This window comes from Haliaeetus leucocephalus, unplaced genomic scaffold, assembly GCF_000737465.1.
Source record: "Haliaeetus leucocephalus isolate CR32 unplaced genomic scaffold, Haliaeetus_leucocephalus-4.0 Scaffold140, whole genome shotgun sequence".
Classification (NCBI taxonomy): domain Eukaryota; kingdom Metazoa; phylum Chordata; class Aves; order Accipitriformes; family Accipitridae; genus Haliaeetus; species Haliaeetus leucocephalus.
The window spans coordinates 11,707,225-11,732,680 of NW_010972576.1; the positions used below are offsets into that span (position 1 = coordinate 11,707,225).

Consider the following 25,456-nt stretch of genomic DNA (forward strand, 5'->3'; position numbering starts at 1 on the left):
TGTATTTCAAACATTGTATGAAATCTTTGAGTTATTGGAATGAGGGGTTCTGTTGATCCAGAATCAGAAAAACTTTCTCATCTCTTTTTATGGGGATTGCACACCCTGGTTCATTCTGTCTCATAAATGACTAAGTAACACAAAGGTAAACTGATTTTTGGAAGATCCAACATAGTCTAGGATAGGAAGAGACGTAATTTGCAATTCACAACAAATGAAAAACATATTGACCTTTTGCCTATTACAATGCTACATCTCTGAAGGGTGCTCTGTAGTGAGCTATTAAGTAACACTATTGGTGTATCAGGGGGTTGCTTCTGTAAACTTACCTTGTAAAATGTGCAGCCCAGTGCCTGCCTAACTATAGCTCCTTCTGGAGACCAGTCCTTTATCTCTCTGACACCAGGATAATTCTCTGTCTATGACTTGCCCAGATGTGAAATACTACTTTAGTTCTCTGTGACTGGGGGACGTAGCAGGAAGGAAGGACAGAAAGGCAGAGAGCTTCCCACTGGATGGGTCCTCTAGCTGTCCTCCTATGGTGGGCATCAGTTAGACTGTCGAAAGGGACAGGCATTTGGGTTTACGTAATCTCTTTTGTATTTTCTTTTCCTTTCCTTACCTTCCAAATAAAGAGCCTGTTACTTAGCTTTAATTCCCTTTTTTTTTTTTTTTTAAAGCAAAAGCTTTTTAGGAGTTCTAATTAAGGGAACAGAGAGTAAAAAATACTGCTCGTTTTGAAGTATGAATACTAGTTTTTAAGTCGTCTTTTATGTTATTTAGTAACTTTAATTGATGTTGAATTTGCTGGGGTGGAAAAAAAGGTTGTGAATTCACTGTTCTTTTCAGCACTTCTTTATACTACTAAAAACATGCTCAGTCTGAGGTATGTTAAATTAGTTTTCATGAAAGTCAATTAAATACTCTTAATTCCTTCCAAATTAACGAATAATGGAAAGAACATAAGCCCCAGTCCCAACTTGGGCTTACTCTCTAGAAGCTTGCATGAGAACTTACATGGGTTGTCTATGCATATGTTTATTCTCACAAAAGGCCCAGTTGCAGTGCCAGAGTAACTAGAATGGATGAAACTGAAAATAGCCAGCTTGCTTTAACAGGCTTTGCATTATTTGCAGAATTTATGCGGAACCCATGTGTGGATGCTGGGTTGATCCCTCCTTTGGTGCAGCTGTTAAACTGCAAAGACCAGGAAGTATTGCTTCAAACAGGACGTGCCCTGGGCAATATATGCTACGATAGCCGTGAGTGTTGAAATATGCCATATTTTGTAGATGTTCTTGTAGGAGGGAGGGGGATGTTTTGGTGTTCTGTACATTGTGTACTGGAGCATCATTTTCGTCTTTTCTTGATTTTAATTTACCACATGACTCTTCTGATTGTATGGGACAATTGAATGTCACACTGGCATTATGCTTCTGTGACAGAAAGATTAAAAAAACTGTTTCAATATAGAGATACAACTGGGTATAAGAATAGAAAAGACTTATGATCCTGGGTTTGTTTTTTTAAACATAATGAGCTAGGTTTTCAAGGAGCAGGTGCTACATACACAGAGGCCTGAATAGTTAATTTTTCCTCAGAATGTCTCAGAAGGGGACAGAGTCCGAAGGGAATATTCATATTCTACCAGTCTCAAAGCTGTGCAGAGCTACATATGTGGCTGAAATGATGCCTGACCTACGTTGCTGATTCTTAGAATTCTTATGTGGCCAATCAATTGCTCCAAGATTACAGATTGGTGGTTTTTGTAGTCAGGGGTTATACGGGGTGGGGGAAGGTGATTGGTGAGGTTTTTTAGCTTTTTGTGGGCACAGTAAATTTTGCAGTGCCAAGCAATTGAGTTTTGAAATGCAATTGTGACTCCATGTGCTGATTACATGCATGGATATGTCATTTGCAAAACCAAACCAGTGGTTGCAGTGTTTTGAAAATGCAGCCTCATTATCCCTTACTTTAAATATTTTGATAAAAGCCGGTGCATGATAAATATAGTCCAGAAGCAGAGACACCAAGAACATCTTTCTGTGCACATGAAGGAATTAGAAGCCTATGGATGTCTGCAGATGGGAAGTGAGATGAAATTGTAAAAGCATTTTGTTTTCTTGAGATTAGTGGCTTATTTCATAGGCAAAGAAATTTTCTTTGTACTATGTGTTGCATTTACTAAAAGTTTTGCTGTTCTGAATATTGTCTGTTGAAAAAACTGAATTATTAGTAGCCTTTCTCCTTGCTACTTTTTTTCATCCTAATTTGGAAATTTACATTTTATATTGTTTTAAATTATCTTGCCTTTGACCTCAGGGAAGTTAATCAGATTTTCCATGCTGGCATTTTCATTTACAGACAACTACTGCTTGAGGATGTTAATGTATAATTCTTTCATTTAGGATTTTCTTTAAGGTGACCAATCAACTGAACAGCTGCTTCCCCATGGAAACTTCAAGTAGAAGCTGTTGAGCTTTCTATAACATAATTTATTTACTATATTTTATTTCAGGGTCATATGTGATATAAAGCTCACTCCCAGGTGGCACTGGTTTATTTCATATAAGTAAAATCTACATAACTATTTATGTCATTGTTGTTCAGCCCACATTTTTTCATGAAATACAATAAGGACACACAAAAATGGTTTTATAGTATCAGGTATTGTGGACTACTGCTGGCTTTTATAGTGCAGGATTTATCCAGTACAGAAAAGCTGTATTACACGCCTTGTGTTGCCCTTCTGTGGAGCAAAGCTGGCACTGATAAAATCTACAGCAGGCAGTGATGTGTTCTGTATGCCATGTGTTGCTGTGCTCCTGAGGGAGGACAGTCACTACCTTCCCTGTGTAATTGAGTAAGATTAATGAATAAAGTGTAATAAAATGTCACAAAAATCAAGATTAGCATCTGGGATTTGAGTGGAAAAGGATTTTTACAGTGCTTATTTATTACATCCACCCTATCTGACTTTATTTTGTATGTTATCTTAATGTGTAGTGGTTATGTAGTTGTGATGTACCCTATCCTAAATGCTTATTTAGGACAAATACTTTCAATATGTTTATTACTATAAAATTTAATATGTTTTCATTTATGACTATCATTTTTTGCCTAATAAAGAGCTTTAAAGTATAACAAAGACAAGGTCTGGAGGCCAATAGTCCTAATAATAAATGTTGTTAGGTATTGATAGTCTTTTTCTTTTCAATTGAGACAAAAGCAGCTGTTACCCTTCTGATAATTGGGACTCATATAGGAACTTGAAATACATCAGTAACTATATTTTACCATATACATGAGCATTTTTTCACTTCTACTGCCCATGTAATTGTAACATGCAGTAATGAGGAAGGTCTTTAAGTCCTAAATCAATGTTAGGCTGAAACTATGAAATCAAGCCCATATTGAATGGTTCATAGAAACATTTCTATTTATTGAAAGCCCCAATTATTCTGTACTTCATCCCAGCAAGCATGCATCACCTTGCTTAGTGATGGTTTGTGCAAAAAGGAGTTAATCAGGTCTCTATTTTTGAGAGAAGTCTGCATGGCGCAGGATAAAAGTTGTGGGACAAATTGCTTTTCCTACAGGGAAGGCCCCTTAAAAGTGGCCTTACAGAGGAAGAGGATTGCCTGAAATTTTTCTTGATTAAATGAAAATGGCAGTGGTTTCTCAGAGTTCACAGATCCCAGAGTTGCTGCATGAATGCAAAACCATTTCCACATAAATTCAGGAGGGGCTACTCCTGGAATGCAGCTGCTGTGGAAAGGTAATTCATGGCTAAGTCCCAGTGCTGGAAGAGGTTTTGTACCTTCCACAAGGTAAAAGGGAGATTACACACTTGCTGGCGAGAGACCTTACTGAACAGATTCATGTCCTCACAGAAAACATGAAATGAAAACCTGTTGACTTACTGACAGATTTTCTTCTCTATTAAGTTTGAGATACACATGCACTGCTTATCAGTGTTAGGCCCCTAAAATAATACTGAATCACCTGTTTGAGCATGGAAGAAAATACAGAGAATTAAACACATTCCATAAACAGTTAAAGAGGAAAAAATAGGTCAAATTTATCCAAGCAGCCTTGAGAGCATCCTTTTTAAAGTATTTATGTTGTGAAGACATCTGCTTTATGTGAGTCTCTGAACATCAAGAATACAGGCAAATATAATTGCAAAGCAGAGTAGAAGGAAGCTTTGTTAGTACTGATGAGGCTTCTAGTTTCCCAGCCTTCCTCTTGCAGAGATGAAAGAAACAATTGAGGCAGCCCAAAAGATTTTAAGTAAGTCAGAAGCAATGAATTTAACTAATCACAGTATGCAGACTATTCAATGCTGTCTTACAATTTAAGAACAGATACATTACTGCATGTTCCTGTACAGCCTGTAATTGTTCTATATGCTTTATCTAGTAAATGCCACATACACCTTAGCCCCCAAATTTTTGTCAAAGCGGAAAGTGCAAAGCAAAGAAATGGAGACATGATCTCTCCTCCTCTCCCTCCGGCTTTTTCCCCCACTGTATCTACAGCCTGTACCAAATACAGCTGCTTGTACTTCTGTATCCCCAGACAACTGACTCCTCAGCCTAACTTAGGGAATGAATTTTGTCTGAACTATATTACTAAATGCAAAGCTCCTAGCACACTCATTCCTTTTAACCACCAGTTACGTTTTTTCACTTATAATCAAAGCTAAATTCTTAGGCATTGTCCAGTCAGAGCATAAGACCTATAGTAGCTGCTTCACCAGTCTTTATCCATGAATCAAACTACAGCTACTTTTCTACTGTCTTTCTTTCCAGCCCCCCCTGCCATTCTCTCCAGTGCTGTTTCTTTAGTAAGTTTGTTCATTTAGGGCTGTTACAGATGTTACAGACTAATAGGGTATACCTCCAAAACTCTTCTAAGATCCCTCTGTACCTTGGTTCCACATGCAACATGAAGATCACATCTCCGTTGTTCGGGAAAGGTTATGTTTAACATAACATGGTTCTTGCTACAAAAAGCAATGTCTTAAGTCAGAGCAGAATGGTTAATTCTGCTGTAGATAAAGCCTAAAAATCATTTGCTACCATCAGCTCTGGCAGTTGGAATATTAAGGTAAAGAACAGCATTATCCAAATTGCAGCTTGTGATCACTTCATGAACAACCTGATGGCTAGTACACACCTCAGCTCTCTCTGCTGGCTTCTTTCCCAATAGACTGGGAAGACTCTGGCGACTTGAATCATGTGGCAGATTGAGTGCTTGCAGGACAGGGAGACCAAGACCACAGTTTTCAAGGTAGGCCTGCCTTCTTGTAAGACCCACATGAGAATGTGGGAGAAAGACAAAACCTGTCTGTAGCCAGGTCTCTGTCCTGCTCTGACACCCCACACGCTAATGCAGTTTGTATAGATGAAAGATCAGGCCAACCAGATAAATTTTAACAAGAATTTTAATGGCAGATGATGCTATATTAAAATAGTAGTATTTTCTTAGAAGATAATAGCCTCACAATACTTTTTATCATTAAGTTTGTGAGGCACATGCTATCTTAATCTCAGTGATCTTTCCACAGGTAGTTTGTTTGTTACACACTTCACTTTTGAATTTATTGACAAACAATTTTCCTGTGGTTTTATATAGCATTGAGCATGCTATAGAAGCTACCATAATTATACTATAAAAGTGATAATTATAAGAGGAAGTGAAAAGCTAGGATATTTAGAGCCTGATTCAGTAGCCATAGAGACTAGAGGGACTCATTCTGATTAACTTCAATTGAGATTAGATTAGACACCCATTAGAAAATAATTCCTTTTTGCTATTTAGAGCATCCACGTATTCTGAAAACTATCAAAGGGAAATAAGCTCTTCATATACCTTGTAAAGGAAAAGAAAAATTTCCCATTCTGCCCTTCCATAATGTCCATATTAACGGTAGAGCTTGGAGACCTCCTTGGAGAATCTCAAAGCTATTGCTTTTTGCACCCATCCACAACCTTGTTTCTTCATGAAACCACCAGCCTGGGTATGTGTTCTCACCAGCCTTACTTCATGATATAAACAGCTATAGAATTGGAAAGAAACTAAAAACACCAATGCATTCTATAAAGTCTCTCCTTTGACAGCTGCTTATCTACATTTTTCTGCAGGAAATTTACTGGATCCTTTTCTCATTTCCCAAGCTGTGCATTTCTTTGTTATCCATGCAGTCTTACTTGTATTGATGGCAAGACTCCTCACTGAATTTCAGCAATGTGGCCTTTCACATAGACCCAGATGTCTCTTGATCCCAGCCTTAACATCAGACCATGAACATTATACCACTTCTTCTTAAAAAGACCTTACAGGTGCTATAAATTCTATATACTCAGCTGCCTGTCCTATAAGGATGTACAGACCTCTTACAGAGATCTGCTAAGAAAGGTTAAGTATGAAAATGAGAAACTACTCAGTTGTACAGTTACATACATCTCCTCTCAGGAGATGAGGTTAATTTCAGGATCTAAAGCAGAAAACCAGACATTTAAGAATTAAACATACTGGAAAGAAGTCAAATTCAGTTTTGTTAAAAAAAATGGCATAATCTTTTTCAGTACCATATGGAAAACCAGCAGAATCCTAGAACACAACTGGTGTTGATAATGGCACACTACTGGCTAATCATTTTTATGAAGGTCACCCTGATTCATGCAGCCAGGCAGCATCTTACCACAGTCTTTCACTTTTCATTGTACTAGATCCTACCAAATGCTAATGCCACCTACTAAGCTGTTTCCCAAGCAGTATCATGAAATTGAGACCAGAGGCTTTAACTTGTTGCTTGAAAACTGATTGTTTAGAACAGCTTGCAGAGAATTAAAATTCTAGTTTTAAATTGTACGGTAGTAGTGTTTTACCTTTAGATCTGTCCTCTCTGAGGCACGTCATAGTCTTCGAAAACTATAGCATTTTTAAATTAGAAGTCCTTGATAATGCAGTATTTTTTCTGAGCCTCTGCAGCACAAGCATTGCATCAGCTTGAAACTAAGCATACCATATGCATGCCAACACATACTTTCACAGTAATATTTAGTACTTATCAGCAATTAAGCGTGAATGTTCTTAGGAAGCTGTTAAGCAATATTATTCTAATTTACTTATTTTATAGCTGGCCTAAATGGAATCTGAATGATTAGGAAGTCTTCCTAGAGCATCAGAAAGAGCCATTCGAGAGGTGATATGAAAAACATGAATTCTTATTCTCAGGCTATCACTCTGTTTAAAATTTACATTCTAACTATTAACTCTACTGAAATGAGTGGCAAAATTCTCATGACTTAAGCCAAAACTTAACAGGAGCCCACGTGGGGAAAAAAAAAATAATAATAATAAAAAAAGGAACCAAGCACAAATTGCCATAGATGTGCAACTTTTCCCTTCTTTAAGATGAAGGTATGAGGTCTGATTTTCTGTTTGTTTTAAAGAGTAAAGGTATGATAGGTCCTGCTTATTTTCTGCAGTGCAAATATTTTTCCTCTTCCTGCTTTTTCCAAGAAGATTATTTGAATAAGCAGAGTAAGTAGGTCAGAATTCTGTCAATACAGGTACAAAGAAAGTAAAATCTAAGAAACAAAGGAGATTTTTTCTGATTCCTTACTTTCTCCCCCTCCAGTGTTTCATCCACAGTCTGTAAAGTTTGTGTATTGCTCACATTCAAACAGGCTCAGAGACACCTGCTTAATTTACAGTCAAAATAGAAGCCACAGGCAACAAGGAAATGAAAAAAAAATAATAAAAAAAAAGATGGAAGGTGTTTCCAGGGTCTTAAAGAAGGTCATGAGCAGACTTGGAAAGAAATCCTGCTTTATTCACTAGATCTTGCTGCTGTCCTAAAAACAAGTTAAGGATTCAAACTTTGGTTAAGGACTGAGCTATTTCTTCATACTTCAAAGCTAAACAAAGTAGGAAAGGCAAAAACTTGGAATTCCCCTAATATTTATGAAGACTTAAAAAAATTCCTTATCAGGAAGAAAAGCTTTTAGAATTTCACTAACAATAACTGAACAACACAAGATATGTAACTCTTCTCCTTTCAATTCAACCTCCCTTTTCTTGTCTTTTTTCACTTTGCCTTTTAAGGTATTCGAAATTGTTCATATTTATAGATAACTGCAGTCACATGTTGCTTTCAAGCCCCTCAGAAAACAAAGCTTGTTAGTTGAGTGTCTAGACACGGCCAAAGTGTCTAGCTTATTCTACTTTATTTAGAAAAGTAGGCATTATGTGACTAGAAATATCAACTGTCACTAAATCAGCAATGGTAGAAAACATCAGCTGAATTACCACGGAAAACAGAAGAAAGAATCTGTTAGCATCTTGCTAAGCATTGCTTACATATAATTGGGAAGTGTTTATTAATTTTTTTTTTACGCTTGCAGCCATCATTCTTCTCCTTTTAACTTTGTGTTTTAATACAGTCGAATTATATAACCATAGCTTCTTAAATAATAACATAGAATATAATTTTGCTGTACTCTCAGATCCACTTCTGCAGATGTGCACCATGCATATATTGCACGGGCCAAGCCTTTTAGTTGTTTACATGATAACTACACAGGCATCTGGTTTTATACAGCATTTCATACAGTGCGATAACAGCATAGAGTTAACATACAACATGCAAACCACCTAAATTCAGTTACAATTGTTGTGTTCATATCCAAGGAATACTGTGCAACTCTCAGAAACAGAAATTGGACATTATTGACAAAGAACTATATTAGTAAAATCTATTCCTTAATGCAGTGAAGCTCTTGAATGTCTCAGCCAGGCGACCAGGGCTCTATTTAGTTAGAGGGTTTTTATAGTACTGTTTGAACACTAATATGATCAAGAGACAGTGCCCACCAGAGGAAGTTGCAGTCTAAGTACTTGATAAAGGATGGTGAGAGAAGAGTTAGATACAGATAATAGCAAGATGGTTAGCATTAGCAATAATAATGTGGCTGTGTTCCTGCCACATGAGGTGTCAGTGTGTATGAACAAATTTGATCTTTAAGCCTCCTTGATCCTGAGACTGGGTAGTTGTCCAGCCAGCAGAATGGCCTGAGGAGTCAGGGTAGGTGCCTTGAATACCCTGTCTACAACAGCATTCACATTTCCCTGAAAGAAAAGAGTCACTTACCTGAGACAGCGTCCAGTTTGTCAACCACTTCTTAGCCCCACCTGGCCTCTTGAGTGTGGGCTGTTCTGCAGTCGCGGTGCATTGCTAGTTGCCCTCCGGTCAAATGAGTGGGTTGCCTTCTGCTAAGGAGGCAAAAGATTTCCTAAACCAAAACACTTTGCTGGTCTGTCTCAGGCTGTACCCTACAACCTTTCGGGTACAAGAATGTTCTACGGGTCAGCTCTTCCGTGCAGGCTGCACACTAACAAGCAAAGGCCTGCCCGCTGCTGCTTGGAGTTGCTTTAGCAGGCCAGGACCTCTCACTCCCCCTGGGTTTTATGATTTGGGCAAGGATAGCACTGACCCAAACCCAAGACTCACCCCAGGTTTTCCTAGATCCCAGGGCCACTTGTTACTTTCTCACTTCTCTGAATAATTTCCTTTCTTCCCAGGGCCCAGTAGGATCTGCAAATACGCTTTATGGTGGGGTTGGTTTTTTTTGGTTTCGTTTGGTTTTTTGCTTCTTGGGCTTTTCCCAATCTACTCCAAACTCCCGTGGGTTACACGCTTTCTGAGACTGCTCCTCTGGCGGCTTTGGTGGAGACCCACAGCTCCTTGGAGCTCCTTCAGCTAGCAGTACCACTCTCCCACAGTACCAGGCTAAGCCTCCTGCCAAGCTCCTTTCAGCAGCACCCAGCAGAACGGCCCTGTTCTGCACCGGACTGTCACCGTGCCACACTCAGTTCACACCCTTGTTCTTGGAGAGTTTGAAGCTGAGAGACAACATCGCACTCAAGGCCTGGAGTAAAAATTCTAAATTAATTGCTGTGTGCAGGTTTATTCTGTTAATAGCATGAGATGCTATGAATGCCTACTTACCAGTGTAGAAAAACTGCCTGATGTTTTACTGTATAATTGGATTCCATGATTTATTTCATGCTGTATGAAATACTAAGCATAGGCTGGCTTCAGCTCTGACTTATGCTCTCATAAACCTAGAGTAATTTGTTTGACTGCAATGGAATTACTAAGGAGTTGCATAGAGTTATAAAATCAATTGAAGAATCTACTGTAAGCATAGTGCACATGAAAAGGAAGGCAGAGGGAAGTGCTACATTCAACTTTGAGGGCCTTTACCTGACTTTTACGTATCTAGTAGAACTTTTTCTTACTGGTCAGTTTCTTTATTTTCAAATAGAATTCAGCAGTGGAAATTACTATACTTTAAAACTAAAATCTCCTTGGAATCCAGAACAAATCATTTGCCAGTACTGAGACAAGTGGTATTTTATGTCTTGCTGCTGCTAAAAACATTTCTGCTGTTATAATGAAATCTTAGGTCCACTAGTAGAATTTGACTGGAAGTGAAGTATTAAAAAGTCTTGAACAGTAAACTCATCACTGTTCTTTTGTCTGAAATCAGAAACACATGATTTTTCTCATATGTATCTGACATAAGAATATGAAAAATAAGCAAACTTTATTGGAATTAAATTGTGGATTTAAATCTGGCTTGCATTTGACTACTGCCTCAAGCATAACATTAGGGAGATTGCGATACTGGCACATTTACCCATCCCTTCAAATCTTCTGCCAAACTCCTGACTCTGTAGACAAAAGAAATCCCACTCATGAGAGAGATTAGGGCTTGTTGGCGTTGATATCCTATGGTCCACACGTTGAACATATTATAAGGAGTCTACCAAAAATACCCCTAGATCTCCATTTGGATACAACATTTTAAAATTGTATTTGTTAGAATAAACCAGTTGCATAAGAGGGCCAGTACGCTACTGCGTCAGTTGTCATTAGCCAGCAAATACACTGGCAACAGTTTTATTCAAAAAGATAATTTTCAGTCCTTGAAGGCACTATATTAAAAGGCAGTGTTCTGTTAGCATTTCTAGTTTACTGTTTACATATTTACTATTTTAGCAATAATTTCTAAAAGAATAACTTACAAGACAATACCCTCAATGCAGCTGGAGTTAGGGCTGAGGACACTTGCCAGCAATTTAAGAAGAACTGATTACAAGACTGTTCTGTTTATCTCTGAAGCAAGCATGACTAATTCAAGATTATTTTTTCTTCATAAAGCAAAAATGTTAAGGCTATATTGATTGATTTTAATCAATAAGCAAAACAAAACTGTACTTCTGGTAACCAGAGTCTTATAATTCCTGAAGGAATTAAATAAAGGGAAAGGAAATTTCAGTACAAGATAAACAGAGCAATCCCCAAAATATAATCTTTCACATTATTAAAACATGAATCTCAAAATACAGAATTGCTGTGTCCTGTCCCTTGTAGACAAGTGCACAGAAGACATGGAAAAAGCAGCAAACAATGACAGTGCAATATAATTACATGAAGCTTACTTTCCTTGAAAAAGTAAAATTAATGCAGTGCTGCTTTGTGTTCTGTAACAGGGTTGTAGTCTGTAGTCTTGCAGTCAAAGAATTGACAGGGTCCAGAATCCAGTGATTTAAAAGCATACACAAACAGATAGAAGGTAAAAAGTATTAAAACTGAATGACAGCATCGCATTAAAAGTTTTATCTTTACAGTGTTCAGACAGGGAAAAAAATGGTAAATTCCCAGTTTATATAGGTGGCAATGTTTTTCCTAATGTCTACATAGATAACGTGGTTTGCACTAACTAAGCATTTGCCTCTAACAGTGTTTTTGAATATTTTCTATTTTCTTAAGAAGAGAGAAAACATAGGCAGGACCTTTCTTCCTTTGGAGTTCTACTCCTGCTGTTTTTTCCCCATGCATGGTCATAATTTTCTGTATGTCACATCATAATTCCCTCTGCAGCAGCCAGTTTGATATCACAGAAGATTATGACTTCAGGTGAAAGAATAAGCAGCAGGAGCAGATGAATGCCTCAGTACAAAAACCATGCAAAGACGATCTAATTAAAAAATAGAGGAAAATAAAAATAGAACATGTGGAAAGAACTCTTCCTTCCCCCACCTTGGGTTACAGTAAATCAGTTCATCTTTAAAAAAAAAAATTAAATAAAATGTTATTGATAAAGCACTGGTCTAACCTAAGCAATATTTTGGTCAAAAAGAATGCCAGATTGTAGCCAAATGCAATAAAGATGAAGCACTTACTTAAAGTAAAATGGCAGTATGTCATTTAAATGATTTGATCATTACACCCAATTGCATGCAGAGTAAAAGAATTTTAAAAGAAATATTGTATTTTTTCCATGTCACAAAAAGCTGCTGTCTTGGAGGCTTGGTTTATACAAATCAGTGACCTTGATCATTCAAATCATCCTTTCCCTCACTGACTTGTACCATTTATACCAGTGCAACTATGTGCACCAATAAACTTTTGTAGAACATGAATTGGAGAAAGGAGAATTCAGATTTCCAGTTGCAAGACAAAACCAGAGCATTTCAAAGTACAACTCTTAAATTTGAAGCCCAAAAGATCATTTTTAAGAAATGCTTTCAAACACTTTTTTAGCTGATTATCTGAGAAATGGGTACATTTTTGAAGCCTACATGTATAATAAACATTATAACAACAGGGTAACTTATGATTTCTGGTACTTTTTAAAGGTTAAATCTATTTTATGCATTTTGAGCCTGCAAACCAATATGGGGCCCCTACTGAGAAATATTACATATGAAATTGTATTGTGAAACACAAAATTCACATTTCAGAATGAAGATACAGTAACAAAGACTTAGCAAAGAACTGTTTGGAAAGCAGCGGCAGCGTGGCCATCATGATGTAAAGATATGATAGGCAAAGGTAATATGGGGTGTTCATACCTTACCTTTTTTGTGAGAAAAAAATGGACAAGCTTTCAAGCAACCATTCAGTACGTCACTATACTGAACATAATTTTCTGTGCTTTTACTTAGTTGTTATTTAACTAGCTATGATGCCATCATCACCAGAATCGTAGACACCTACCTAATTTTTACCAGCCTGTGGGTTTACTCACCATATACACACTTAAATAACAGTGTGCATCTTTGGAGGACCAGGATCATTTCTGAAGTAGAAATTACTTCTAAACTGTAGTTTAAATATTAGATGTGACTAAAAGAAAACTTTGGAATAATGGAGGAACCAGACCAACATATTTTAAAACTTTATTAAAAATTGGGTAAAACACGAGTTTTTAGAACTGTGTGAAACTATATTTTTTTTTCTTGTGAAGACACAGCTCTATATCCTAATAGAACATTAAAAAGAAATATTTTTTCCCCAATCTGTATGAGATGCATCTGCTTCTTTAATGTCACTTGAATTGGCAGAGCTTAAACTTTATATTAAAAAAAGGGCCCAGTATGAAAACAACAAAGCTAATTTAAAGTTTATATTAAAGAGGACTAGGCAAGCTATTTGCAAAAATATTTTCTGATATCTGCCTGTATATGGCATCGCCCTTTGCCTGATGTAACTATATTCCCAGAAAGAATAACCTTACAGTGATAAAAAAAAAAAAATCAGAGTATTGGTGCATGTGTTTTAGAAATAAATCATGGCCTGTATATAGCTTATGCTTTACATTGTTTTCATACTTTAAGCTGTTGCTTTAATTCTTTTCTTCATGTTAACCTTTTATGACTTAGTGGTTTGGTTTAGGGTTTAGTAAACTGAAAATTATGCAAACACATCTTGGGAAAAGCAAATTGAAACTTAAGTGCTCCGTTTTGAAGACCTACCAATCATACGCACTAAAAAAATTTTAAGTCTTTGAGTTGGGCATGCATACGAGCAGGTGTGGCTGAGCCACAGGGAAATTTGACAAGACTTTCTTCATAGGGGGAACGTGAGCAGTCACAGTAATTTGATAATCCACATTAAAAGCCAGTTTTGCATAAAACTCCTGTGAACAACTCAAGATAGAAAAAGAGACTGTACTAATTCTTAGAGATGATAGCGTTGCATTGGGCTAAACAACATTGTGGAAGTGATAACTCATTCTGTAATAAATCTCACTGTACATTTTGTAGGAAAAAAAATCCCTCTGGTCTCTTGGGTTGTCATTCTGGCATCTTTAAACAGTATTACGTGTACTTTAAAAAAAAGCTATACAACAGCATTTGTGAGCTGTAGTGAAGCATTTTTAAGCAGAAATGTGAATGCTCATTAAACTGTTCAATCACTGATCTCTTAGGAATAGCAAATGTTTATTTAAAAAGGTCACAGGAAGAAATTTCAACACAGCTTCTGGGAAGCTGGAAGCACATTAAGTGTGGGAGTTCATAGAGCTGCTGAACTGCATGGTAATAGTTGGATTGAGAACAAGACACAGTAACATGCTGTGGTCTTGTTTTGACTAAACGATTTGGAGGCCGGTGAGTATTCTTGTGTGCAAAATCTGTTTCTTAGCGACAGAGCAGGGAGAAGTGAGTGGGTAATAAGTACATTGAGCTTTCTGAGTCAGAAATATGCTTTTTGCTTGGGAATGCAACAGGGTGTCATAGCCTGAGCTTGGAGTGGGTAGTCAGGAACTTCAGAATTTTCCTCCTACATCTGGTACAGGATTCTTTGTGGCCCTGCACTAATGAGCTGAGTTAATCCTCTTGGGCCTAAGAAGGCAGCACCAGGAGGTCCTAATTATAGCACTAGCCCAGGTCTGTTCTTTACCCAGCTGCCTACGGCAGAGAAGCAGCTACGCAGGGTGAGCTCCAGCATGGGAAAGAGGTAGAGCAACAAACTCGAGGCATCTCTTTTACCAATCTACCAGCCAATGCAGTCGCATCAAAGTCTGGCACTTACAGCCTGCCACCTACTTGGGAGGGATCCTGAAGTTCATTTTACCCTAACTTTTTGAGTATACTATAGAGACAGAGACACATTTCTTGGAGTGAGATTTGTTTCTGGCTTACTTTTGCTGTCTGTACAGCAGAAGCTGATAACTATCTACCTAACAAAAATATTGCATGGATAAGAATTTTGTCATGCATTTGAAGTGAGGGACTCTTATGTACTTAAAGATACAGCAGGTTTTGATATATAAGTTCTTTGACAAACCAGAGAGAATGGAAGTAAAAGGATATACGAGTCAGATTTTCATTTGTTGTAAGATATTATCACACTATTATTTTCAGTGGAGTTGTGCCAAATTCCATCCAGGTAAGGAACTTGGCTTGTAACTGGTTTTTGGTTTTTTAACCCTTGCTTCCAAACCCTCACCTGACTCTACCTTTATATTATTCTTTGCTTACATATTTTGTATGCAGTTCCATATCAAGACACGGGAACAAGCTTGACACCTGATTCTTATCTCAAGCTTAATTTTATCATGGTTTTAGTTTGTTGATTTCAATCGCATTATAGTAATTTGAGGACCACATTCAATCAGATGTATCTAATCCAGAATCAGTGATTCAGTTTCATTTTGCACACCTGTTTTGACTCACAAAACAGGTGAGTCAAGTACAAAATCATGTATTTGCATAACTTTAGTAACAGAAAATATGAGAAGAGGATACATAAAACAGGCTGCTGGAATATTCCAGCCAAGTTTGGGGTTTTTTCTCTGCTGATTTGGTAAACATAAGCACTGAATCTGAACACCTGACTATATTGTCTCACTGTATTTTGGTGTAGGACTTCCTTTCATTTCAGCATTATGCCTATGTTTGTCACTGCATCAAGGATGCGAGCGATTTATTTCTTTTATATTTCTCCTTTTTTTATAGTCCTTCCTTGACACAGAATCTTATCTTCAATTTGTTTGACTGTAAACAGATTCCAATTTCTCCTTTTTCAAAATGGAATATACATACCTGCAGTGAAACACAGTCCCCTGATGTCCTGATCATCTCCAAGGTGGAGACTGTCATGGCAGTGATGTTTATCCTCTGTTGCATGTTATCTCAGTTATTCTGCAAAACACTTATTACTTTGATAATAAATTTAATAGTTAAAATCCACCAAGAATTACTATTCCTCCTTCAGCTCTACTCAGCAAATTATCTGAAGTCCCTATATATACCCCTCATATGTATATATGTATATTTGTATTTATGACTATATATAGTGTAGGTGTATATACAATACTTATAATCCTTTTTTTATATATATATATATAGTATGTAAGGGGTGTATATGCCTCATAGATAGTATTGGAACAAGAATTGGAAGATTCAGAAACTTCTTTTTGCAGAGCTTTGGAACACTTTAAAGTGGAAGATCGTATTATAAATGTCGACAACCTTGGTTTTCATACTGAAACTTTCATACATTGCAGAATGAGGAAAAATTGGTAGCTTGACCTCCACATATGATGGGGAGAGAGAGGAGTGACAATAGAGTGGAGAATAACAAAGGAAAGAGGAGATTTGCTTCAGGGCCATTAAGAAATTGAGGGGTGGGGTTTTTCTTATTTTGCAAAACTTTTGCTTTAGTGATTTTCCCCCCAAGGTTTTGTTTCCATCCAGATTTTCCAGCTGATCCCAACTGTAGCTCACTTGAAAGACTCTCCGTTTGGAAACCCTGGAATTTAGGTTATTGACTGTTGTCTGTTGCTGATTGCCTGCTGGGAACGGAAGCAGTATTGTCAATTACTGTAATAGATGGCCATTTTTTCCTTTATTCCTACACTGATACATCAGATCTGATTTGTTATACAGAAAGAGTTCCATACAAAGATTATGGTGTGTTATTTATGACACCTCAGAACATTGTAGTCTTTTATAGATGCAGAACGAATTTTTCTTTTAGCCATACAAAAAGAATCTGATGGCAGTATTAAACCTCAGCCATAGAAGTACAAAGAAGATGCTGTGTGGCAGAGTGAGTGCATGAACAGAGTTTGTGACTGGGAACTAGTACCTCTGTCCTCTTTGTCCATTTTATTCCTCATTTTGTTTTTAAGTAACCTAAGCAATTTATTTTCTGTATTTCAATTTCTTGATCTGCATAATGGCAAGAGTAATTTACCTGGTCCACAAGAGTGTATGGACTAGGCTTTGTAAAGTGCTCAAAACCTCTCTCTGGCAAAATCCAGTGCATCTTCAGAATATTATTTATCAGCTTCAGTGGCTCTGCCTCAAACACTGAACTTCTTTACAAAGGTATTAGTGCCAGGTGGTTAATCCCTTTTGTTGTAGGTGTTTTCACTTTCCTAGCTCTGTTGCACTAAAAGCTGGCCCTCAAGCATCTCTCTAGATGAATTTGACAACACTGGAGGAATGATTTCACTCTGTTTAAAAACATCATTTTGTATGATTACTGTTATGTTCGGGACTCTACGGTGGGTTTCGGTTTCATTTTTTTTTTTAATGTAACTCTTTGTTTTACAGATGAGGGCAGGAACGCAGTTGACCATGCAGGTGGTGCACATATTGTAGTAGACCATATAAGGTCACTGTGCAGTAAAACAGATCCAGCCAGTGAGAAGCTCTTGACTGTCTTTTGTGGCATGCTGATGAACTATAGCAATGAGAATGGTAAACAACACCAAAAATTTGCTTTATGTCTACCAGGAGAACAACCCCATCCAAAAAAGAAAAAAGATAAAAGTTAAAGTCAACTGTAGGTTTACATTGTGGATACTAACACTAAGTCATTCTGAAAAGATCAAGTACCTCAATTCACATAGACAATATTCTGTTTCAGTAAAATTATGTTCCCCAAAATACTAGATATCTTCCTGATGCAATTCCATATAGCAAATAATTTAAAGTTTTAAAATCAACGTCTGGAATTTACTTCTTTGTCTCAAAGCAATACATGGAGATGTATCATACACCTTAGGAAAAAAAAAATTTACAGTAGTTAACTAGAAGGCTACATTAAGTCCTCTCTTTTTCATTTAGTATCAAACAACACCATAAGACTAATTTGTTGCAGGCACGCAGTGTTGTCTTGTTGATGATTTGGGGGTATGTATGCCAAACAATTTTCATTAATCATTTTTCTCCTTGTGAAATGTATATAAAACCACGTTACTTTCTTCTAAGATAAATGGGGAATAATTTATGTGTGTGTTCAACACTGTTCTGTGTCTACAAATTATAAGTTTATCCCATTAAATGGAGATGTTTAGGGGCTGGGACAAAAACACAAGACAGTATCTTAAATGAGAAATCCTTGACCACCGGAGGTAAGAAAATAGTGTTCTACACTAGTTGTACAAACGTACCGATATTTTAGTACCTAGCTGGCTTCTGCACGCAAGTGTGGTAATATGCCAAAGCATATTTTACAGAGTTCACACATTTCTAAGTTTTTCAAAATTTGAATCTCTAAGAAAATTGGGACATATGAGGAAAGCTAAAGAGAGGCTGTTCTCCTGACTCGTAATGGCACAGATTGCAAATGTAGTTAGCTAATCACATTGTTTCTTCAATCATGCCCATTTCCTGAATTGTAGTGTTTTATTTTAGGATGAAATAGCTTCTTTATTAGCTGCTCACCATTTCCTTAAAGTTATCACTTGCTGTAACTCACTTTCCAAACCTATGTCCCCGAAACTCTTCTACCTTTCAGGATGGTCCACAGGCTTAATTTTTTTTTTTTTTAACCCTTACTGTATAAATTTTTAATCTGCTTTACCATCTCTTCTAGCATAGTTTCTTTGTGTGTTTTCTGTGCCATCTCTCTGGAGCTCTCAGCTCTTAATGTTACTTATCCACCTCCAAATATCACTGTTGTATATGTCTCATCTCTTCCTCTTGTTCTTAGATTCTTTTTTTCTCTTCTTTTCCTAGTATTATCTAAGAATACTTGTTTCCAGTACTTCTTCCTTCTCCAAATAGCAATTTTCTAGTTCCTTTATTTGATATAGTTTGCAGGAACTGTTTTGCTTGATGTCTGCATGAGTGTCACGTTTATTACATTTCATAGTGTTAACTCCATATTTTCTTTATTTGTTAAAATATTTTGAGCAACTAGATATTCTTACCTCTAAGATACCAGAATCCTCTGGATTAATTAAGACTAATGAGCATCCAATATATTTGGTAGCTCAAGACAGACCGGTCCAAAAGTGCTGTGTAGAGATACCGTATCAGTTTTGCTTCAGTGACCAAGCTCCCAGCAGATCTTCCCTAGGAAAACTAATTATGAGATAAATCTCCCAAACAAGCAGCTTCTGAACAGTTTAACTGTTATGAACATTGAATAAATGACTCATTCCATCTAGTAAGATAGCTTACTCTTATGCAATCAATATAAAGCAGTTGTGAGGTTCAGTGACAACCAGGAAGATTCACTAGCTGCTCTCTACTCTGCTAAATGACATCTTTCATCTCGCATGAACTAACGAACTGACGCAATATTCACAGGAGCCACTGAAGCAATGTGAGAAGTGAGAAATGCAGGAGTATTCCCAGCTCCCAGACTGGGGTGCACACCACCACCCTGTCCTACTACATATCAGGGAGGAATGCTGGGGACTTACCAAATCCTCCACCTTACCCCACATACTTGGTGGTTTCCAGGAGAAAGGACCTTTGGTAGGGACCCAGCTCCTGTTTGGCCCGGCACCCACTGGTATGCTGTGTAAGACTTGTGTCCTGTAGTTCCACTGTGAATTTGCTCACGGACCGGGGCAACCACTGAATCAAACCCCAAATAATCTGCCAAATCAATATTTAAAAAAAAATAAAATCAAATCAAATAAAGGAGAGGATTAAATTTTTAGAAGAAAACTCAGTGACCATACCTACAGCATGTGAATGGAGAGATGGGTAGTTGACCTGTCTTGCCAGTTTTGTTTTAAGAGCCACAAGTACAATTGGACCATAGTTGTGAACTGCTCTAAAAATACCACCTGTGGATGTCGTGGTTTAACCCCAGCCAGCAACTAAGCACCACGCAGCCGCTCATTCACCCCCACACACACACCCAGTGGGATGGGGGAGAAAATCGGGAAAAGCAGTAAAACTCATGGGTTGAGATAAGAACAGTTTAATAGAACAGAAAAGAAGAAACTAATAATGATAATGATAACACTAATAAAATGACAATAGTAATAATAAGAGGATTAGAATATACAAGTGATGCACAATGCAATTGCTCCCCACCCACTGGCTGATGCCCAATTAGTCCCCAACCGGCGATCCCCCCTAGCCCCACTCCCCCCCAGTTTATATACTGGGCATGACGTCCCATGGTATGGAATACCCCTTTGGCCAGTTTGGGTCAGCTGCCCTGGCTGTGTCCCCTCCCAACTTCTTGTGCTCCTCCAGCTCTCTTGCTGGCTGGGCATGAGAAGCTGAAAAATCCTTGACTTTAGACTAAACATTACTTAGCAACAACTGAAAACATCAGTGTGTTATCAACATTCTTCTCATACCTAACTCAAAACCATAGCACCGTACCAGCTACTCGGAAGACAATTAACTCTATCCCAGCTGCAACCAGGACAGTGGACCATCGTAAATTTTCAAGACAACAGTCAATGTCAAATATGAGCCCAAGACAACCACTTCCACGCATTGCAGCATCAGGTGGATAGTATTCTGAGTAAATGCAGTTCTTTGCTGACCTGCTAAATGTGAAAACTCAGATTGCCCTGACAGTTAATTGTGCTCACAGATTAGCGGATACCATTTTTAGGATTTACTTGCACAGGCTTGATCCCATGTTACTTACGAAGAAGATAAGATAAACACTGCATTGGTTTTGCTGAAGGATGAGGAGCATGGGACTGCAGCCTAATGTCCCAGATTGCTTTCTCTGTAGTTACAGAAACAAACTGGACACAAATAAAAGAAAAAATATTAAATGTAAGAAGGAAGTGTTTCAGTCTTTGAAATAGCACTTCTACCTTCTCTTTTCTTGTTTCTGTAATCTTTTCCTGCTTAGCATGTTATGTTACAAAATTACAGGTGGGGACTTTGAAGATTTCTTTACCGCTTTTAATGACTCGTACTCTTTTAAGTTGCACTAGCTATCCAGATAAGGACGATTACAACACATTTCGTCCTTAGTTGCATCCAATTATCTGTGAACACCCTAATATTTTCTAATCCTTAGCATTTTATGAGGAAAGAGTATATAAATTGTTTTATTTGATTCTAAACAGTTCATCATTTCCAGTCAACTAATTGCCCTCTTTTTCCAATAGCTACTACTTCCTTAGCTACTTACCACCTTATTTTTTTAACAAGAGGCTCATTCTTGAGTACTTTAAGTTTTTGAATTAGCATAGGGATTTATCTCACATGATTTTTACAAAAACGGCAACTAAAGAGTAGCTACAAGTCATATTTTCTTTTCCTAAACAGAGCAAGTTAATGGAGCATTCTTATATCTCGTCCCAATTCTGGACACTCAGCTTGCAATTGTAACTCTGTTCATAACACTATTGTCTAAGCTTTAAACTAAGATTCCCTCTTTAAAACTAAGATTCCTTTACAAGATTCTTGTGCCATCTGCTTGTGTTCAGGAATTATTTTTGCCTGCTGTCTGTCAGTTCTTCCTTTGCCTCCTTGGTATCTTGTGATTTCATTAGTCGCTACAATGTTAACAGGAGAAACTCAGCTTTGGCATCCCTTGCAGTTCTTTTAAGCTTAAAAAAAAGTGTCAATTTTTAATTACATTGCTAGAAATCGGATAGTTTTTTCTGATGGGACACATCCGTTTGCCTTCAGCCCAGATTATCTTGACCCTCTCTGTCATAATTGTATTTTACCATCCAAATTCAATCAAGACAGAAATAGCTCATCCCTGCTTTCCATTATTAGTCCTTAAAACGCAAAGTTGCAGGTATGGCTAGGAATGAAACAAATTTGTCACACGTTTGTGTTTTTGCTTATAGCGTAATCCTGAAAGAAGCAAGTCTTGACAAAAACCTGTAATAATTCTTTCTTTGTCAAGCTATGCAAATTTTATTTGGGATACAGAGCACCCATGCTTAAAGCTGCTGTTTTGGCACCTTTCAGTGGGTTCGGTATGTTGTGATTCTCCCATTCTGAAGACTGGTATCATTACATATAGTCTCTGTGTAGGTACGAATCTACTTATGAGGCAAAGCAGGCTTGGATAAAGAGTAAAGAACTAATAACTAATCTAATAAAACTAATAATCATATGCAAACACTCATGTAAAAGAGTTAGTGACATGAGTAGTTATTCTGCAGATCTCATAATCCTGTGAGCCAAGACTATTTACAAGTTAATGGGATCAGCCTATAAGGTAGCTAATTGTCTGTTGAGATTTATAAAACAAACCATGAAAGCGTTTTTAAAGAAATGCAGAAATGATGGAAGAACTAGGCCAATTGGCTTTTAGGTACTCAAATTGGAGATCAGAAGTTAACTGGATGCATGTGTGCATGTGTGAACGTATACATATATTTATATATGGGTGTGTATATATAGATAAAAATAATTATGTTTATAGATTGCTTCCTCATCTCATTTCATTTTAAACTTAAGTCTATCGAGGTTGTCCTTCCTTCAGTGCTTTTGTAAAATGTAACATTCTGATGTTAAATCATACAACTGCCAAGCCTTTCTTATTCTCACAAAACTCTTAGCTACTGGAATGAATGTTGAGGACTGATTTGCACTGTTTACCATCTGCAGAAGCTATGTAAATATGCAAGAAATTAAAGGGAGATTTATGGCACCATTATTATGGTCTAACAGCAATATTTCAGTAATGCTTCCTTCTAAGTCTTACCTTTGCTAATTCTCATGCTTGCCGTGATTTTTGTTTCATTTACATCACAGCTAAAGATGTCTAGCATGCTTTCAAGACCTAGATATACTTAAATTCAGAGTAACCTAAAGCATGTAAAAGCAGATAAAAAGTATGTTTCTTATGATAGTGAGATAATCGATACAATCATTTCTATGTTATATATGATGATTTAACATAGATGTGGGGATTGCAAGCAGGTTTCTCTAGAGTATGAAATTATGCCACCAATTTGTACAAAACAATTTTTCCTTTAGCATTATAATCACAGTTACTGATGAAACACGAAATGACTAGTTGTTTTCTGAAATTCTGTCCAAAATCATGAACGAGCCTAAATCAGGATTTTAAACGCAAATGCCCCCAATAAAGTTCTCAATTTGGGATATTCTCCCCAGATCTTACTCTTTGGAGTTTCCATGTGTGTCACCGAAGGACATGGAGCCATTGAAATTCAAGTTTTAGGTAGGTAATTCTTTGTGCTGGCGCATGTATTGATTGCCTTTTATCTACCTGTATATGCATCTGTACAGCATCACTGTCAGTGCCTTTCACCCCAAAAGAACACAGAGGCGTCTTACTAGTGCAACATGTGATAACACGTGATAGCAGTGTAAGTTTGGAGAGAGTTTCTTTTGTGGCTTCAAGTCATAAGTTCGGAAGAGGCGTTCCGTTTTTCATGCTTCCTGCCCACTATGCATGAAGTTCTGCTTAGGAAGCTGACAGAAATGCTGTTTCATCCCAAGACATGATGTTGCCTGGCTTCATGGCTCACTTTAGTCCTGTGTCAGGTAACTGCTTGTAGGATGGGTGCATGTGTCCCCTGAATTTGTCTCCTGCTCTAGTAGGGCCTTAACACTTCCTGCAATGAAAGGCTGAGATACGCAGTTATTCCAAGTTACCCAGCCTGCGGTCTTTCACAGGACAGCCAGAGAACTGCTGGCAGTCCCTGCAGCTAAGACTGAACCACTTAGATGTTTTTAATTTCTCTGAACTAAAAAGTGCTGCGGGTCTCCATACCAGTGAGAAGCCTAGTACTTCTCTCTTAAACAACTTCTTAACAGACTTTGCTCTTGTATTTACTAGAGAAAGAGCCTCCTATTGGTGGTAATGACGGAGGTAAATGACAAGTTCAGAATTTGTATGGCAAGCCCAGGCTTAAGTATAAACATAGCAAATGGCTGCTGGCAGCCTTTTGTTTTCAAAGGTTTTGCCTCCTATGCAACTTTGTGATTCACAGGGTTGTCCTGTCTTTGGCAGAGGGGAAAATTTATCCTTTTGCTTACTGCCATTAGAGCATCAATATTTACCTTATTGGCAACTTCTGTAATCTCGTTCCTACCACTGTAGGCCATTCCTGTGCTGAGGTGCCATCCTTCTAATCCAGGAAAATGAGACTGTTATGGAGTCAGGTATAATACCTGACTTTTCACCCAGTATAATTGTTCTTTCTTGGTATACTTTCTTTTTCCTTTTTTCCTACTTGGGAATTCTAGAGGCCCTTTAATCAAGGTGCTCCATGTTCTCTTGAACAACAACATAGCCTTCTATTTGGTTCTTAAGATTCCTGTTTCCTTTCAAAGATGGGTACGGTTTCCCTTTTTCTACTCACCTTCTCTGCACTTTTTATATATTTCGTATTAAGAAAGAGACAGCAGAAGAAAAACCCAGTTCAAAATAGTTTATGCTTCTGATGTCAGAACGCTTTGCCAAATGAAGCCTGTAGAGATTAATTGTCTCTTTGTCCATTACAGTTGGATAAATTGATTTTAAAGTGACTAAAGGCATAGTCTAGTAACAAAGCAATTTCTTTCCACATAATTTTCTATGGCATTTGTGGTTTGTGTCTTTGTTCTATTCTCCACGACTACCATTTTTCCCTCAGAATTTTTAAGTGTCTGCAGGAGACAATCACAAACCAAGGACAAAACCAGATTATTTACCAGTAACTTGAGTTCTCCTACCCGATCATTTTCTCCACAGAACCATTCCAGCTCCCCTCTCCCCAGTTTTCCTATACAGAGACAGATTTTTACAGTCAGTTTGGAATGAAGTAGGAGGGTGTAGTAGTGACTCACACATCTGCTGGAGGTAAAATGGCATTCAATGCATGCGCTAGTGCAATTTTTACTTACCTGAAATTTGACAACTTCAACAGCTCTTTGATGTCTGACATGGCATTCTTATAAATTTCTCTAAAGACCATGAATCTGTGGAAGAGATTCCCCCCAAAAAAGGAAATTCAGTTACTGGTAAGTAATAGAGTTTTATTAAAGATGTCAAACCATAAGGATTCCTGCTTATCCCCAATAACCTGTAATAACCATGCCATTTACTTATTTAGTGTACCAAACTGATAATTATTATAGAATTATTTTATACTGACTATAAATGAACTAAACATTCCACACTCTTCATAATCTTTATTATATGAAAATTTCAAACACACTTGGCAGAATCTTGAAGGCAAAGAGTTTTCCAAGAGCATGAGATGATACTAAATTTGCTAGACTTAAGATGTAATATGTTTTTATCTCCCTGTAAAAATCTGCAATTTTTATGGCTCTGATTCCACAGATATAAAAACTCCAACTGATTTCAGTTGCTTAGAATTAATTCCTTAAAAAAAAAACAAAAAAAACCCAAAAAAACCCCAAACAAACAAACAAAAAAAAC

General features: G+C 37.4%; 1 protein-coding gene across 1 annotated transcript in view; it reads left to right on the plus strand.

The window, feature by feature from the left end:
• Positions 1-25,456, plus strand: part of RAP1GDS1 (RAP1, GTP-GDP dissociation stimulator 1) — a 133,969-nt gene that overhangs the window by 89,043 nt on the left and 19,470 nt on the right. The window contains exons 5-6 of the mRNA XM_010561037.1: positions 1,137-1,262; positions 17,431-17,577. Coding sequence (XP_010559339.1) covers positions 1,137-1,262; positions 17,431-17,577 — 273 coding nt within the window. The remainder of the gene's footprint in view (positions 1-1,136; positions 1,263-17,430; positions 17,578-25,456) is intronic.